Source organism: Sebastes fasciatus, chromosome 15 (genome assembly GCF_043250625.1).
Source record: "Sebastes fasciatus isolate fSebFas1 chromosome 15, fSebFas1.pri, whole genome shotgun sequence".
Lineage (NCBI taxonomy): Eukaryota > Metazoa > Chordata > Actinopteri > Perciformes > Sebastidae > Sebastes > Sebastes fasciatus.
Genome location: NC_133809.1, coordinates 15,079,110 through 15,097,554, shown reverse-complemented (window position 1 = coordinate 15,097,554; position 18,445 = coordinate 15,079,110). Strand labels below are relative to the sequence as shown.

The 18,445-nt window shown below is 45.2% G+C and overlaps 1 protein-coding gene across 8 annotated transcripts in view; it reads right to left on the bottom strand.

The window, feature by feature from the left end:
- meis2a (Meis homeobox 2a) overlaps positions 1 to 18,445 on the bottom strand; it is a 202,635-nt gene that overhangs the window by 12,870 nt on the left and 171,320 nt on the right. For all 8 annotated transcript variants that reach the window (XM_074660036.1, XM_074660034.1, XM_074660035.1 and 5 more), the window contains one exon: positions 12,832 to 12,908. In XM_074660036.1, the coding sequence (XP_074516137.1) occupies positions 12,832 to 12,908 (77 nt within the window). The remainder of the gene's footprint in view (positions 1 to 12,831; positions 12,909 to 18,445) is intronic.

Below are 18,445 nucleotides of genomic sequence, written 5' to 3'. Positions count from 1 at the left end.
TGATGAATAAGTGAGAATTCACCGGCTCATCACAAAAGAGTACGGGGCCGATACAATGTGAAATATACAGTAATAATCCCAGATGTGACGCTCTGAACTACAACAGCAAGACAAACAACAAAGGAAACAAACATAGACATCTCCCTCTATTTACCCTCCCATCTAACACCTTCTCCCCTCTTCCCCCTGTCCAGTGAGGGCATGTCACCCCTGGGCCTTGCAGTCCAGCAGCCTGACCCCTGCATGGCGGGCTGTGCGGCCCCAGCTGCTGACTGTCCGTCAAACACCTCCAGAGCAGCGTTGGGCCAGGAAGACCACGCTTGTTGCCCCTTTGATCCGGCAAGCAGCAGCTGCTGCTCCACACAGCAGCACTTTGTTCCTCTGTCTCCTCACCACACTCTGTCCTACGGCACAAAAACGCTGAATCCAGTGCAGAAGTGGAGAAAGGAGGAGAGGAAAAAAAAATGTGGGGGTTATGGAGGGAGAAGGGAGGGGGGGGATAAAAAAAAAAAAAGTGCCCGTTTTTTCCTCAACATCAACAAGCTCTGACAACGGCAGCGGGGTTTTTTCTTGGACCCGACACAGCTCTCAGGCATCTTGACGCTTCACCCTCCCTTCTCTTTTAAGAGATATGATAGTTATTGTTCAAATCAGCCAGGGTGAATGGAATGGACCGAGGCCAAGCCTGCCCCAGGCGTCAACACACCTGTATGAAAGAGACCTTATTGTAGCAACCCAACATAGCTAACCTGCCCTAGCTCTACCAGTTTTCTGATGTTAGGAGGGAGGGTGCTCTCTCTACCCAGACAGTCCCCTAATATTTCCCGTCATTAACCTCCCTTTCCTCAGAGGCTGGCACCTCTGCCCTGGAATGTTTTTACTAACGCTGTTATTTTTGAATATCACCAGCAGACAGGGGGGATTAAGGAAAGACTTGATCCACATCTCCCTTGTTAGCGAGGCCCCTCTTGCTCTTACTCTTGGGCTCCCTCCCTTAAGACAACACCTTATTAACGTGCATAGGTGCACAAACGGTATTCTCTGCCTGCCCAGGAGCCGAGGGACCAGCAGCTGTGTTTTAAGAGCATCTGAAAACATTCAACATATGTCAATATTATCCTCCCCCCGCCCCCGTCAAAGGTTCAGGCACATAGCGCGTGACAGAGGTCGTCAAGCGCTGGAAGGTAACGCTCATTCCCCATACGCCGGTTTCTCACCTTTTTGGGTGGGTGAGGGCTTCCTGCTTTCATGCAGGGCCAGCGAGAAATAGAACAGAGACGTGCTGGCAGGCTGGCACACAAACACAGATATTCACACACACACAAGTGGGGGGATAGAAAGAAAGAATGAATCCAGCTCTATCATTACCCCGGCCTACCCATCAGCCCTCCTGAGATGAGAGGGTGTGCTCACAAGATCGCCCCATTTTCTCACTTGTGAAGAAGAGTGCCACCCCTATTGCCCAGATTTCTCTTTTTTTCCCCCACAATGCCAAGCCTGTTGGGCTCCTTTGTACGTCTCTGCGGCGCGGGCAGGTATAATCTCCGTTTCCATCCACTCCTCACTGCTATCATACAAATGTGTGACTTTTTTTTTCTCCCTCCTGCACTATCTTTCCATCTCTATTTCTTTCACCCTCTCTTTGTCTCTCGCTCCATCGTCTTCTGCTTCCTTTCATTCTCAACCCTTTTCCTCCTCTCTCTCTCTCTCTCTCTCTCTGCCTGGTAATCGAGTGAGAGATTCCGCGACTCTGTGACTCCCCCCTTATTGTCAGATATCAAACAGGGCGGCTTTGTGGATTACCAGGGGAAGCTGATAATGGCATGATAGAGGCGTGATATTTCAAACAAAATTGAGTGTCAATTGCCTGCATCGTCTAGGCAACACAAGTGTCTGCGCCGCGGCAGCCAGGCAGGAAATAAGGCCAATCTATTTCCTTTGCTTCATATCAAACGTCTCTTCTTCTCCCTCCTTTTATAAGACTATAATGGGTTCGGCTCAAAGAGGAGAAGAAGAAGAGGAGGCCCCGCCAAGAGGGGCTTCAACAGTTACGTCCTTACGCAACACACATGCATGCTTGGGTACACTTGTACACACACTTGCAGACATTAACTCCTGAATCTCAAATGCATTAGCAGGAGTCAGAAAGCAGGGCCAATGGGAGGTTGCCCCCATTTTACCACCCCGCCCCCCAAACATATATATATATGCACATGCTCCTCTCTCTGCTTGCCACTCACTTTTTCTCTCCTCACACTGCTGTACTATTAACCACGAATTTAGGGCAGTGAACATGAACAGCAGTTTGAGCAATTAAAAAGTGACACCTAAACCTCGTGGATAGAGATTCTCTTATGCCTCGGTTTAGGTGTCCTTGAGAGCCAGCCTACTGGGAGAGTACTGGTGTGTTTGGAAAGGGATTCTCCCTCCCACTGGGATGTCATCATCCTCTCATCATTGTGCCTCTGGCATGTGAGCGACTGTTTTTTGACCAACCGCGTTTTCCGTGATGTGTCTTGAGCGAGTGTGTTTGCACATATTAGTGACCACGAGAGTCATCGGTCAAACGTTGTCAGCTTGCCTCTGACTTCCCTATTGAATAATTAATCTTCAGTTTCAATTGCACATAATCGCTTTGACACACATAAGCACACAAACACACACACACACACACACACACACACATGTGCAGGCTCGGTCAGCAGCAGAGTTTAGGGCTAAAAAGCCCAGCAGCAGGCAAGTGATATAAATAGCAGTTGTTTGTGGAGGGGACTGCTGGCAGCGCTGACACTGTGGAGCGGACCACGGGGACTCTGATGTGCCTGGTGGCCTGAAGCGAGCCCTCTGCCTCTCAGATCAGCTCTACCGCTGACTGTGTGCAGCTTTGACTGGCCTCCTTCATATGTGACAGCCTCAAACAAACACGACAATCTCTTCATTTCAGCCTACACTGCAGAATGTGAGTCTGTCGTGAGTGATTCTTCCTCAGATGACCCCCTCAAAAGTGTTTTATTTTGTAGGTTAAGGGGAGACACACCAGGTGAATAGGGTACACTTTTTAACTAATAGATATCAACATGAAACTACCCCAGTTGATTACTTGCATTAAGTCAATTATTTTTTGTATTACAAGTTTTCTAAAATTTGATGTTTAAATATGCAAATGAGTTATTATCTTATTTAATATGTGCTAATATGCATACATTTCCAGAACAGAAATCTGAACATTGGATAAAGCCTGCTTCAAAGTCCTTGTTTCACTTTGTTGACACATTAAAGGCAACAGGGGGAATTTGGGATATCTATTTTTATCACTTCATAAATCAGAAAATACTGTCAACAACAAGAATAAAAATCAATTTTCGCCATGTTTTTAGGAATAATATATTCTATAAATCAGGCTATGAATGATATATGAACAAACCCCTCTGTAAAAACCTTCAGAATATAGATAGGAATTAATCTGGAAGGTTTGGTAAGTGCTACTGAAGTGGAGATAACTGCCTTTAAAGATATGGATTGTATTCCATACATTTTGCAAGACAATAGATATCGCCATAAAACTTCCCCAGTTGATTACTTACATTCAGACAGTTATTTCCTCTATTACAAGTTTTCTGAAATTTTATGTTTGAATATGCAAATGAGGCATTATCTAACACTAACTTTTGGTGAATTTAGGAGAACTCTATAAATGTAAAAAGTGTAGTAACATATACACCAAATGTGTATTTTGGATGTTTTCTTTCAACTAGGCTGCAAGAAGATGAAACTATGTCACCTTATGATTAAAATATCCTAAACCAGGCATGAGTTTCACATTGACATCTGCTATTATTTCAGTAACTTTCTAACAAATGACAGATAGATCATTTTGGAGTCTTCTTCAGCTTGTGCCTGTGAGGAAGCTGCAGAAAGCTTCAGTATAACAAGAAGATGATAAAGCAGATATGTCTTGGGGGGGCTACAGGCAGACGCCCTCCACCCCCACTAGGGAAAAGACATTTCCGCCGCCCTCCCTCCTCGCCGCACATGCTCACAGACTCCCCCAATTGAAACATCATCGTCGATAATGGGAGGGATAAATATTCATAAGCCTGGGAAGAGAGAAACCCTAGATTAGGGTAATGTACTCCTCATTGTTCTCCCCCCTTCCTTCCCTTTATCCAGCTCTTCCTCTGTTATCTCTGCATCTTGTTATGCATGTAATAGTGTTGGCTAATGGTGGCTAATTCCTCCAGCTACCTCTGATAACTTCATCAAAGCACATGCGTGTGTTTGTGCATGGGGAGAACGTGGCGGCGGCAAGATGCGCCGTTTATTTCTCACCTCTCCCAAATTGCTAATTACCGGGTTTGATGTCTCCAAGATTTTTGGGCCACGGTCCAATTAAGATTGGATTGTTTTTGTGGAGAGGGCGCCGTGACTCCCTCCCTACCTCCTCGCCTTTCCCTCCCCGTTTTCTGCTTGGCACCGACTCCGCTGATATCTCATCCATAACAGGCCTGAACTGGGGCAGAGCATGGCTTAAACAAACAAAGGGCTATATTGATTTATAGGGTCTTCCATGATGGGCTTATTGGCCTACACCTCAAAGCCACATAGGGCACCGGGCCATGAATCATAGCTTTGGAAAGAACACACACACACACACACACACACACACCACAACAGGTAAGACTAACACATTGGTGCATTGTTAAGGATGTCATTACAACTCGCTTTCTCTTTCATATCCCAAAACACCCTCACAGTGTGTTAAAGGAGGGGGGGAGGGAGGTTGTTTTGAACGTGACACCACGCAAACATAGAAGCTCATTTACATGCTGTTACTGTATATCCAAAACACAGGGATAGAGGGAGAGCAAAGTGTGAAAGAGGGAGGTAAACAGAGAGAAAGAGAAAGAGTGAGAGAACGAGCATGCCTGGACAGAGAGAAAATACCTTGTAAGAGGTTCACAGAGTTTAAAGAGCTCAGCCAAAGAAGGAGCTCCTGTCCTCTCTGGCTCCAACACACACACACACACACACACACACACACACACACACACACCCTCAAGGCCATTCTGTTACACCTGGTCACCTTTATCCTTTTTAGTCCCTCGCACCCTCACCCCTCCCTCCAAACGCATACACCCAAACGCATAGACAACGTTCAGCATCACCACATAGATACACATAGCAGCACCCTGTGGCTAACACACAGCTCCTCTGGCTATCTCCCTCAGTAGATAAAACTAATTATTCCAAATCTACTCTGTCAGGTTGTCTGATCCTCTGGGGCCTCAGTTTAAATCTCTCTGTCTGTCTCACTGCCTCTCTCTCTGTCATAAGCCACAAAAAGACCAAGGATCTGTGCCAACTGACCTCCAGAGTAAAAACATAAACAGCCGTAAAGACACATATATAGCAGCTGAAGCGTCCTTTGTGAAAACAGACCAATCCACACAGACTAACCTGACGTTTTCCTTAAATGCACCACTCCAACACTAATCAAATCCATTAAAGCTGCAGTGGGTAGAGCAAATATGATTAAAAAAAAGTTAATTTTATAAAACGGTCACTATATCCTGACAATAGTGCATGAGACAGGTAATCTGAAAAAAAATTGCTTTTGCGTCATCTGCAAGATTTCACAGACAAGAGGTAAACAACCAATCAGAGCTGATCTGGAGCCTGCCGTCTTTGAGCAGCCGTCAATCACTCGCAAACTCCGATCAAACAGTCAAACTAGGCAGCCTTATAATCAAATATTAATCAATATTCTGTTACTGTAATGCCTATTTCTCGCCTCAAATGTTTTCAGAAACATCTTGTAGTGTACTGTTCAGCTGTAAAATGAGAAAGTTTGTGACCCGGCAGCCATGTTGAGATCAGTTGAGGAAATACCAAACACCGCCCACCAGCCGGAGCACAGCCAATAGGAGCGCTCAATAGGAACGCTCTCTCTGAAATGACCTGTGATTGGCCAAAGTCTCGCGTCATAGATTTTTTAAAGCCTGAAAACAGAGCCATGCGGAGGAGCAAAACTGTAGTTATCTCTCAGAACACTTGAATTACAAAATGCTGAAAGGTTATTATGTAATTTTTGCCCAATGATGCCAAAAACATTCTGCCTACTGCCACTTTGAAAAAGCAGTGATCAAACCTAGTGCTCTAAACAACTTTGAAAAATCACCAAAAAAAAAAATGCATGACGTCACCGAGCATACAATCCAAAAGGACTTATGCACCTATTCATACGTCTAGTCCCTCTGCTGGCACTTGCCGTTGGCACCCATGTCAGGCTTCAGAGCTAAATAACAGGCCAATATCCCAGGGTTTCCAGCTGCACGCCCTGAAAGCCCATGGAGAAACCATTCGTCCCAATGAGCTCTAAAGGCAAATGGAAGCTCATAAACAGAGACTTGACTGTATAGACTTTGCATTTTATCTTTCAGCAGTTTCCCCTTTTATGGGCCAGGGACCCCTATAAGAGGGGGGTGGGAGGGAGGGATGAGCAAGATGGGGAGGATGGCAGGGAGAGAGGGAGGATGACAGTAAGGATGTTAAGAAAGACGGAAAGAGCAGAGGAATAAGAATGAGGTACAGGTTGGCAGAACGAGACAGAGGAGAACCGGGGTCACAAATCTTGCTGCTATTCTAGTACGTGACATCTTCGCTCGTTTGCGGCTGCTCATTAACAAACAATACTGCTGTGAAATTGGTTTAATGACAAAGTAATAAAATTGCTATTCTGCTCACAGATGGCCTCAGGCACAGGGAGATTCTGGCAGGCTTACTGTGGCTGCCCGTGTGCATTAAGCTGCTTGTTCATGAAAACAGCATCCTACACTTTCTTTCTCACTATCACCAACCTTTTTTTTTTTTTCTTCCTTCTTTTTAAGTTCTTCCTCTTCCTGCAAATGAAATAAATTAACCTACTTTCCTCCCTTGTATTCTCCTTGAATTCTCCCTCTCCCACACTCTCACCCTCTTGCTCTGCCCTCCGAGTTCCTCTCTCTCTCTCTCTCTCTCTCTCTCTCTCTCTCTCTCTCTCTCTCCAGTTCTCACCCCTAGTACAGAAATTACCATCTTAAAATAAAAAAAGGAGGCTCGCCCACGCAAACGCAGCTCGACTTCATTTCAAACGCGGAGCCCTTGTTATTAAACGACCCACCAATAAAACCAAGCCGTTGAGGAATAAAAGAGCCAAAAGGAGCAGAGAAGTACAAAGACCTCCCTCCTCCCCATCTCTCTCCATCTCTCTCTCTCTCTCTCTCTCTCTCTCTGTAATGCCTCTTTCAGCTCTCTATCTTGCCTCGTCTGGCTTCGTTCTCCTCGCATGCCGTCTTTGCTGGGAGAATTCCACAGCCTTGGAGAGTCTTGAGCGTGTAATGGGAAAACAAGTAAAAAAGCATTCATTTTTGTGCATGATCGCCCGACACTGCCAATTTTTTTTTTTTTTTTTTTTTAAACCACCACCTGTTTTTCATAACTGTAGACACACAGCGAGGTGGGCACCGGGCCGCTGCATGGCCACGGTGGGTGTCCTTGCCACGCCGTGACCCAATGTGCCCCTAGTGCCTGATAAAGTGGGAGTGGGTCCTGTTAATCACACTGAGCGTTTCAACAGCGCCATGTGTTCATATACTGTGAGTGCACACATAAACACAGTGGCGCACATTAGCATCAGCTGTTCAAGGCTACCGCGGCTTATCCTGTAAGTACGGCATGTGTCTAGATTGCACCGCGAACAGATATTTGGATGTGTAACAACTGCGGAACAAAATGGAAAAACAAAATGAGACCTACTCCAACAGGCAGCCTGTTCTGTTTCACTCTGCCAATAATGAAAATATGGTTTTCCAAATGTGTTTTCTCCCTCCAAAACAGATAAAATGGGATTATTATTACAGCATCAAGAAAGCAAGCCAGATCAAATGAACTTAGCGGGTAGGGGGTGTTGGTAGGGGGGCTGGCACTTGGGATCTGACAACAGAGTCAATTCTGCTAATTAACTGCCAATTAGCGGTCCCTAAATGAGAGGGATCATGATGCCTGTGTTGGCAGCGCCCCGATAGTCTCTCTCTCTCTCTCTCTCTCAGTCAGACTCACATAAACACTCATCCTCGCGCACACAGACACACACACACAGCCGCAACCTCTCCACACTCCAGCTGTATATTTAGAAAGCCAGGGGCATAAGATGGCCACTGCCGGGAGTCCCTGGTTGCAGCCAAAAAAAGGCCTGACATTTCCATCTGGGTCAAAGTTAGACAGATAACCAGCAACTTCAGTCAACTAGCCCACCAGTGTGACAGAGAACGGAGATACAGAGAAGAGCAAGGAGAGGGAAAAGGGACCTCAAAAGCCTCTGTGAGATTCATAAGACTTAAATACTTAAATAGAGAATGTGGAAAAAAAAGAGGCGGCTGGGCCGGTTTCATAGCTTTATGTTACATTTGGAAAATATTAGTTATTATTTTGCATTTCATTATGGGTTCGCCCGCCAAACCAGAGGATCATAAAAAATCATAAAAAAATCATAAAAGCCAGTGTTTCTAAGTGTCTGGTTGGACTGGCTGGATGGGGGATGGAAAATGCTTTGAGAAAGAGCATATTTGGCTGTGCCTTTTCTCTTTCTTGTGTTCTCAGATGCTACAATCAAAATGTGCTTGACCGTTAATAACACTTTGCATGTGAACCTGTAGCGCGGCTTCTATGTAACCTCCGTTGGGTGGTTTAAACTTTGAGAAGTTCGGAGAGAGAGAGAGAGAGAGGGGGTAAAACGAGGATCTGAATGGGAATGGGTGAGCATGCTGTGAAGAGAGCTACGGTGCAGTCAGCTTAGAGCTAGCTGAACTCAGTTTATCTGCATGCTGTGCTATACGCATATAATCTGGGAGGAGAATCTGAATTCTACATTGATGAAGTAAATGCCTGTGAAGGGATATGAGGGTAATGACTTTTGAAAATTAGGTTTTTCTTATCTGTAGTATTCTTTAGACCTCTCTTTTTAGCTTTTATTTAAATTTATTCCACCTGCACACCACACCTGTCTTATACGACCATTAACTGGACGCAGACGTGTACATACTGCAGATTCGATAGTCTAGCTTTATTTTTGACGGATTCTCAACAAAAAAAAACAATCAGTGCACCATGCCCTGCCCTGAATGGCCGGAGAGATTGAGCCTATTTCATCTCCTCAGTGGGCACAGGCTGCTTGGCGCCGTCGTCTGGCGGATATCCTTCCCTTATCATGTGACCTGTGCTCCGACAGGGGGCAAAGGTTGGCTGCGATCCGCCCCTGTGTCTTAATAACTCACTCATTGTATTCCTTTCTGCCGCTAATTAGAGCCTCTCCCCTGTGTGTGTGTCTGTGTGTGTGTGTGTGTCCGTGTCTGTGTGTGTCTATGCATGTATTCCCCCCTGGGCTGTAGAGAGGAGGCAGAGAAGTAAAAATAGAGTGTGGCTTAGTGCCCTCTTTATTGTTATTAGTGCTCCAGTGGCACAGCAGTCAGTCATCATAGATGCCAAGAACTGACATATTCACTCTCTGGCTCGCTCTGCCTCTCTCTCTCTCCTCTCTCTCTGCCGTGGAAATGACCAACTGGCTGCCTGTGAGATGAGGGAATAATGAGGGGACGATTTCCTTCCTTTTTTTAGATGCTGTTTCTCTCAGTCATCTGTCATCGGCGTCATCTCTCAGGCCCATGTAATAACCCCGCGTGCATGTGTGTGTGTGTGTGTGTGTGTGTGTGTGTGTGTGTGTGTGTGTGTGTGTGTGTGTGTGTGTGTGTGCATTGCTGCAGTGGTAAATAACGGCAGGATAGTTTGGTGTGTGTGCGTTTATGGCAGTGAGTGAGGGCACATCGTGCTGGGTCTGACGCTGAGACATGAAAGGATTCGGTCAGGCCCCATTTAGCCCAGACTGATAGCAGGACACCAGGAGCTGCTGAGGCAGGCAAATAAACCGCTAGATACTGTAAACTGGGAACGCTTCTCCAGCGCCTTAGACACCCGAGTCTGCCGTTTCACCTGCTATCGCTATCCCAGAATGCCATGTGTGACACGGCCCTCACCTTTTCCCCCGCAATCTTAAACAAATGCAATTACATGTCAGACCACTCCCCGATTCTGTTAGCACGACGCCAGTCGTCTCAAATGTGGCCAGAGCAAACACACTATACCTAATGGTCAACTAATGGTGTCCTGCCACACTGTACACGCATCACATCTCTGAACATATTTAGAGAGCATAGTGTCCCATTAGTAATAATGTGCACATACACACACACACACACACACACACACACACACACACACACACACACACAGGCTATACTATTAACTGGATAATCAAGTCCTCCTCCTCATCTGCTCACCACCAGCGCAGTGAGATTGTGGACTTTAACCTTTCCCTTTGTTCCTTATTAACATCAGACAGCTAATGGGGTGTGGGGCTACAAACAGGTGAGGCTGCCAGCTAATGATATAGACCAGATATAGAACCAGGTGAAGTGTCAGACAAAAGGTTTCAGCTGGAAGTATGGGTTTTTGTTGTCTGTGCGTACAGGTGAGCTGCAGGTAAACGTACAGGGAGGCGTCGGTTGGAGGTTCGGGGAGGTTTGATGGGGCAAGTGGGGAGAGAGCGAGATGCACTGTCTATTGACTATCACACAGAGCACCCTTGTGCCCTCGCTGGGCTGCGATTGTGCCGGCGGACAAAGCCCTGATTCAGCACATCCTTTCCCCGGGGGAGAGCTCTGGAAACCGAAGACGGCGGCCGTCCCCTCCCTTTTCCCCCCCCACTCATCCTCTGCTTCTGTCTCTCCCTCCCTCTGTCTCTATCTGCCTCTCTCTGGCCAGTAACGTGGCAGCGGCCGTGCATCAAAGGGAACTACAGAACAATGCAAGGGGCCAGCCAGGAATTTGAAGAGGAACAGGAATTTCATATGGCAGATTTCTGTCATATCCTGGGTGGAACATCTCAGCGGCAGAAACCAAAGAGGGGCAAAAAGCGAGGGCACAACCCAAACAAAGCGATATTTAACTGTAACTGCCTGGTAAAGCACTAGGGTGGAAGGAAAACTTCAGCATCCTCTCTTTCTCATCTTTCCCTCACTGTAAAACAGCCCATAATGTGGCAGCATCCACCCGGCGAGTTGACAACACCCAGAATGCACCAAAGATAGACCAGCAGACTCTAAGCTTCTCTAATGACTTTATTTGTGAAAATTGATTCCCGGTGTGTTTTTGTTAACACGGCTGGTGTGACATTAATACGCAGCTCCATGACCACCTATGCGTATGTGTATGTGCGTGTGGAAACGGGGGTTCGTGAGGATGTTACCCAGCACGAGATTCTTTCAGACCTCTTTATAAATGGATCTGAGGCATTTCAGTGCCAGGCTTGGATTTCATGGCCTCTGAGAAGGCTGGGACTCTTCCTATATCTATCTCTGTCGACGTCTCTGTCTATTTCTCTCGCTCTCTCTCTCCCCTCGCAGACTATTTCTGCATTAATCACCATGACACAGGCAAGGCAACTCAATTTTCTGCTCCTGTAGGTAAGGTGCGTGGCGTCCCGAAACGGTGGCACGAGGCATGAAACAGGCAAGCGGGGGCTAATCTTTGGTTACTGGTGTAATTGAAATGCTATCCACACTGTAGGGTGCATTAAAGTCTGATAACAGCGGTTCCTGTGGCCAATTTAAGTAGCTTGACTTCCCTTGGCTAGAAAGGAATAAAGAAAAGGGTGAGAGAGAGAGAGAGAGAGAGAGAGAGAGAGAGAGAGAGAGTCAGGATGGAAGGGGGGAGGACGAGGGAGGGGGGCTGATAGATAAGGCCGACAAACCAGGCTAATTCTCTAGGCATGTTTCTCATTGTGATCCAGGAAAAATGAATCGCAGAACCAAAAAATCAATTGACCCTCGGGTGGCTTGTCAGGCTGCGAGTCTGATAAACCTAAAAGCTTCGTTAATGTCGGCCTGCCTGTACCCAACAGATAGAGCACTTTGTAAATGAACCCGCTTTGATAAATATATTAAGGAAAGCTGTGAATAAAAGGCACAGACTTGTCATTTGTAAATAGAACCCCCGCTACATGGAATTAGAATGATAAAATGGGGTTCCATATAATTAAGTTTGTGTAAGACCTGAAATCCGTGCAAATACCTTCCCGGAAATTTGAAAGGAAGCTGTCAGTTCAATTAATCTGAACATCACCCTGAGAATGTACTGAACAAAATTAAGCTGCAGATAAAACCTGGGCTAGTATTTTGATAAGTAATTCCTGTATCATTTCTTTGCTTCTGTGATCATTTTATTTAATCCACCACCCCCAGTTATGTGCTAAGCCATCTACAAAGGCCCTGCTGGCCAGGCCACCAAAACCTTAATCCACCATATAGCTTGTGTAAAATAGGGAGGGGGTGGAAGGCAGTTTTGCCTTTTGTGGGGGCACCAGTGGCGGTGCTAGGTATGGTGTTTTTGGATGAAGGGGTGGGGTGGGTGTGGGGGTAGCTTATGCCTTTTCTCCCTTAAATATATCCCACTGAATCCATGTGCATCAAGCCACAAAGACCACTGACTTAGCCGCAGAACACTTGCGGCCGATAACACCGGAACATCCTGTGGTAGCTTACATGTAATAATGTTACAAAGGTTGTCTGTGTGTGTATCAACGCGTGTGCACATCCGCCGCTCGTGTCTACGTGTGACGGGGAGGGCTGTGCATAAACGGTTTTCACACTTGGCGGGGAGAGGGGAGGCGAAAGGCTTTTGAAAATGAAAGGCAGAGCGATGCTGGTGGTGGAGATAGGGCGAGCGGAAATCTTGACTCACCAGTTGTTTACTTGTAAGATGGTGAGGCCTGTGTCTTGGGCTAGCTGCTTCTTCTGCTCTTCAGAGGGGTATGGGTGCTGCAGGAGCAAACAGAGAGAGAAACACACACTCAAATGAGTCTCTTTGACATACAGATTAACATAAATATTCACATATATATATATATAAGCACTCATAAAGGGAGCACATGCTGTATTCAATACGGTCCCGTGTTTGTTGTATTGTGTAACCCAAGACTGCACCTTCTCGTGACCTCCACCCAACCCTGCCCCTCCCTTGCACTGTATAGACATTCACAGCTTACATGTGTCCACCCACACACACACACACACACACACACACATGCGCAATTCAGTGTTAAACCTGTCAGAGCTGGCCGAACAAGTTTGTCAAAACTGTCAACTGTGGTAACCCCCTTCCCTATCCCCACACCGCCCACACAAAAACAACATATAGTGCACACATCGAACATATGAGCCACAAAAATATGAAAGAAACACGCTGACGAACAAGACTTTCAAGCAGACCTAACGCGGATACTGCGGCGTCTGAGAATCCTTTCATAATGCCGAGCAACAGAATGAGTGGGTGCAGATTTGCGGCGAATACATTTATCTTTCCGTGAATGTCTGACATGCATCCTGGTGGTGGCTCTTTTCATAGAGAGCAGCTGAATACAGACTAATGCTAAAAGAGCAGAATGCTGCTGTGAAATCTCCTCCACAGCCTTTCGCCAAGATTTTTTACCTGAAAATGTAATTCTGCGACCAGGGCTGCAATGATACTATTTCTGTCAGGTCCAATCTGGAGAACATGGGCTGATATAAATGGCAGACCTTGGGCTGCCTTGCTCCCCCTGGGCTTGCTATGAAGCATGACAAAACAACAGTGATCGCTGGTGACAGATGTCTTTAAGGGCCAGATTAGGAGTCGGGGCGCACGCAAACGAAACAAATGAGACACTATGTGTTTCATTCAGCCACTGTAGACGGAGAGCATGCACGTACGCAGAGCTGCAACATTCACATGTGCAAACAGAAATGCACGCGGACAAATATTCATAGACGTGACACCTGCAAATCCAAACACACAAAAAATGTATTTTAAAAACTGACGCTTAAATCCTCTGGTTTCAAGCTCCATTAACACACATTCTTCCCCTTCAAGGAAAACACCTTTAGCCTCGTGACTTTTTTTCAGCTCCACATTCATTGAGAAAGCAAATTTCATGAAGCTGGTTAATGCCCGCCTGGCTCGGGTTAATTGAATCCAATTTTAACTTGAAATGATAACAGTTGCTCAAGAACAATGTTCTCATTTACTGCTGAATTAATCGATGCAAGTGAGGTTTCATATCAGCCGAGAGGACGATTTCTCCTTTCAGGTAGCGCTGCCTGTCGGAACGTAGTCTGTTTTAATTAAAGGAGAGATGAAAAAAAAAAAAAAAGTGGTTCGAGGAATGTGCTCAATTAATAACAAACAAGGCTGAGATTGGACAAATAATGAGTCCCGGCTGCAGAGAAGGGATTACTCTGATTTGTACTTGTGTATGCAGTCCCTTTTAATATGCTAAAATTATTAACAAAGGAAAGATGATAATGCTTGCATAGAAATACATTTTTTGATTGCCAGGTGCTGACATTTCCTTGGCTGGGGAAGACAGAGCAACGTCTATTGGTTCCTGTGTGAGTGCACGTATGTATGTGTGTGTAAACGAGCTCAGTAGTGTGCAACAGATATTCATATCTACATCCCCATGTGTGTGTGTGTGTGCGTGTTTGTGTGTGTCCGCCTTGGACAACAACATGTAATAAGAGTACACCCTCCCCCTTACACTCCTGGGCTTCCTAGGCGTTTTCACATTAGCTATGACCTCGGTCACGATCACAACACTCGCTCGCAAATATAACAGGACACACACTCCCTCCCACTCTTTTATTTTTATGTACGCGCACTACACAAACACATACACAAATTGAGACGGAGCTAAAGATGATGTGGTATGGAGGTGTGGGGAGAGGAGCAGCCTAGATTGGAAATGGGAGTGGGTCATTTACATTGTATTAAGGCTTCCTCAGCCGCTCAAGCCCGGACCCGGTCATCAATCGCCCACTGTCAGCCGAAGCGCGCTTTAGCCCGGTGATAAATACGCCGGCCAGCGGCGTATCGTCCAGCAGCCACCGCGTAATGAATGGTTTGAACAAACAAGAAAGATGTCTCATCAAGGAGAGTGGGGACGTTAAAGCCCCCCTCGCACACAAAACCCCTGAGTAAGGAGATTTACTCTGACCACATAGACACTACACAAAAAAAATCCTATTTCGTTCATCTCATACCCTTCCCAGCCCTCGCTCATTCCCCTCTCCTTGCCTCCCTGTGTCAGACTACATCACCCTCCTGCAACCTCAACACTTGCATCTACTTGCACATATGCACCACACACACATAGAAACATACACACAATATGTCCTCAACTCTCTCTCTCTCGCCTTTCTTGCTAAACCCCCTGTCCCCGACACACACATACTTTTTACGGCTGTGACTGCAGGCCACCCACACTTTACGTTGTGGCAGCTTTCCTTAAAGCATGGTGCTCTGAAATCTCAGCTACAGAAAATGGTGTGGTGGCAATGGCGACACACACACACACACACACACACACACACACATACACACACACAGACGTGAGAAATCAGCCGACATGGTGGGCTCGGTGGTTACAGGGCTGCAGCAGCCGTGAAATTGGAGAACGGCTATTTAGACCTCTGTGTAACCTCTTAATGTTAATTGCCACAGTAAAAAAAAAAAAAAAAAAATGTTAGTAAATCACCCAATGAGCAAATCGGATATAAAAAGTGTAAACGTGAGATGAATCGGTGAATAAATATTAAACAGAATCAGAGTGCTAAATCTGTTCTAATGTGTTTCTTCCTGGAGATGTCCTTCCCTACCCTCAGGAGACGGTATGACATGGTTATTTAATGGATGAAACACAAACACGGAGCGAGATCAAAGATGGTATTGATAATCTCCCCCACTAGCTTTGGATCCGCTCAATATGTTCAGTTACAAACACCAAGGCCAATATTGCTTAAAAGAGGATTGACCGCAAAACGTAAAACAGCCAGTCTATAAATAATTAGAGCCAGAAATGAGCAGCTTCAATTTGTTGTCCGGGCAGCGCCGGATCGAAAACAACTCCGTTAATTATGCTAAAGCCTGTTAATGGCACAAGCGTGCACTATCCTGATGCACACATGTTGTCCAACTCCTACAATCTGACCTAAAAAAAGCACAGCTAAACATCAACATAAACACAGGCGCATACGCAGGTGGATCACATTCTGCCAGTCATTGAGAATGGAGCTGTGTGTGTGTGTGATGGCTAAATTACAGGGTGTGATGTGTGCTGTGCTCTCTGATAGCGCTGGATGTAATGGCCCCTGTGGTTGCTGAGCATTACAAGCTGAGGTGGCTCCATCATCTGCTGCGTATGGTCCTTAAACCCCCCCTGAGCCCCAGCTTGGCGTTTCACCATATACAATAACCACATCTACTGCTGGACCACTCTGACTTCGCACCACACCTTTCGCACCCCCACACCGACTCCACTCATTCAACATTCAGCTCGCTATATATCAGATTCATACTCTCCCGACACCTATTTGCTGCCGTCGTCAAACCCCACAGCCCGATCATTATCCCTCGCCGCTTTTCCCCCACTCTGCCCCTTTTCCCCTCCGCTCGCCGAACCTGCAGCCCCCTTTTTTTTGCCTGAGCTGCCGGTGGACCACGTTGATGAATGACATCATCAGTGTGTGACATGAGTTATAGAGCCAGGTCACAAGGTCGCGGTGGCTTGCAAACCTATTCCATGCTAATGACTCCCAGGAAATCACAGGCCATTGGCTGTTTACCCTGTTGCCGTGGCAACACAGAGGATTTTGCTGATGAGGATTTGTGTGTTTTCGCCCCAGTTATTTTGTCACTTGGATGGGGTTATTAGATATTCTGTATATATATTTTTCATTCTATAAAAGTTTATTTGTTTTTAAATATTAGACTTAATAAAAAGTGTCAAATGCTAGACAGATATACAGTAAAAACTGTGATGCCCATTTTCAAAGGGGTCTCTTTGAACCCTGAAAATGGGTTTTATGGGTACCCACGAGTCTCCCCTTTACAGACATGCCCACTTTATGATAATCACATGCAGTTTGGGGAAAGTCATAGTCAAGTCAGCAGTGAGTTTGCCATGTTATGATTTGAGCACATACAATTTTTGATGCTAAATGCAGTACCTGTGAGGGTTTCTGGACAATATTTGTCATTGATTTGTGTTGTTAATTGATCTCCAATAATAAATATATACATACATTAGCATAAAGTGAGCTTATTTGCCCACTCCCATGTTGATAAGAGTATTAAATACTTGACAAATCTCCCTTTAAGGTACATTTCGAACAGATAAATAATTTGGGATTAATCATGATTGACAGCCCTAAATTATATATAATAACGTTTGCATAGTTTATGTGTTGGAAGCATTTGATGGTCTTCATTGTGAGTTTGTGTGTCTAGTTTTACAGCATCTGTATCCCGCATTTCCTTTCATATATGCCTCCCTCACATTGATTGGAATCTTATTTGTTTTTAATCAAAGCGACCGGAGGACGATAATAATATTCACTGTCAGAAATAAACGCAATCAAATATAGGAATGACATTTTAATATGGATTCCGCGTTGAGCTGGGGGTGAGATTGGCACATTTTAAATATCAAGTCGCCGTTGTTAATAATGCCACAATTGGCTTCTTTGACAAATGACAATGAGATTGAATGCATATCGGCATTACCTGGGAGATCAAACAGATATGACAAATAAATCCAGTTGGAGTTTTTCAATCCATCACGATGAGTGTTTACTATGCACAGAGCAATATGTGGCTTTTTAGCCGCAGCTTTCTGACAGACTTTGTGGTTTAAATTGAAGGATGCAGTTAATGACTTCCGTCTGTAAACATCAAATAGATTGACGAGTGACAATTAAAAAAGAAGAGCTTCATATTTCTATGACAATGATTTTTTTCAAATTTACCAGTATAAACCGCAAAGAATTATTTGTATCAGATCATAATTATGATGAGTTAAAAGCTTTGTGATTTCATAGATCAATTTGATTTATTCCATCAATTGTGAACTAATGTCTGGTTTATTCTCATACTTAGCTGAACCCAAACTAACAATTGCAAATTGAGCAAACTGGTTGAAGTTAGGGCTGTGCATTGGCAAGAATCTGGCGATACGATACGTATCATGATACTGGGGTAATGATTCAACCCTAACCCTGTATTGCAATGTATTGCGATACTGTAAGCAAGGTGATATACTGCGATATTTTAATTTAATTTTAGGAAAACTGTCATAGTATAAAGAACACACCAGAAATAAACCATTTTAGAGAAAGCAAAAATATCACATTTATACTGCATGCAAAAAACGGCTTTGTGTTTGCCCCAAACTGCATGGGATTATCATAAAGTGGGCATGTCTGTAAAGGGGAAACTCATGGGTACGCATAGAACCCATTTTCATTCAGATATCTTGAGGTCA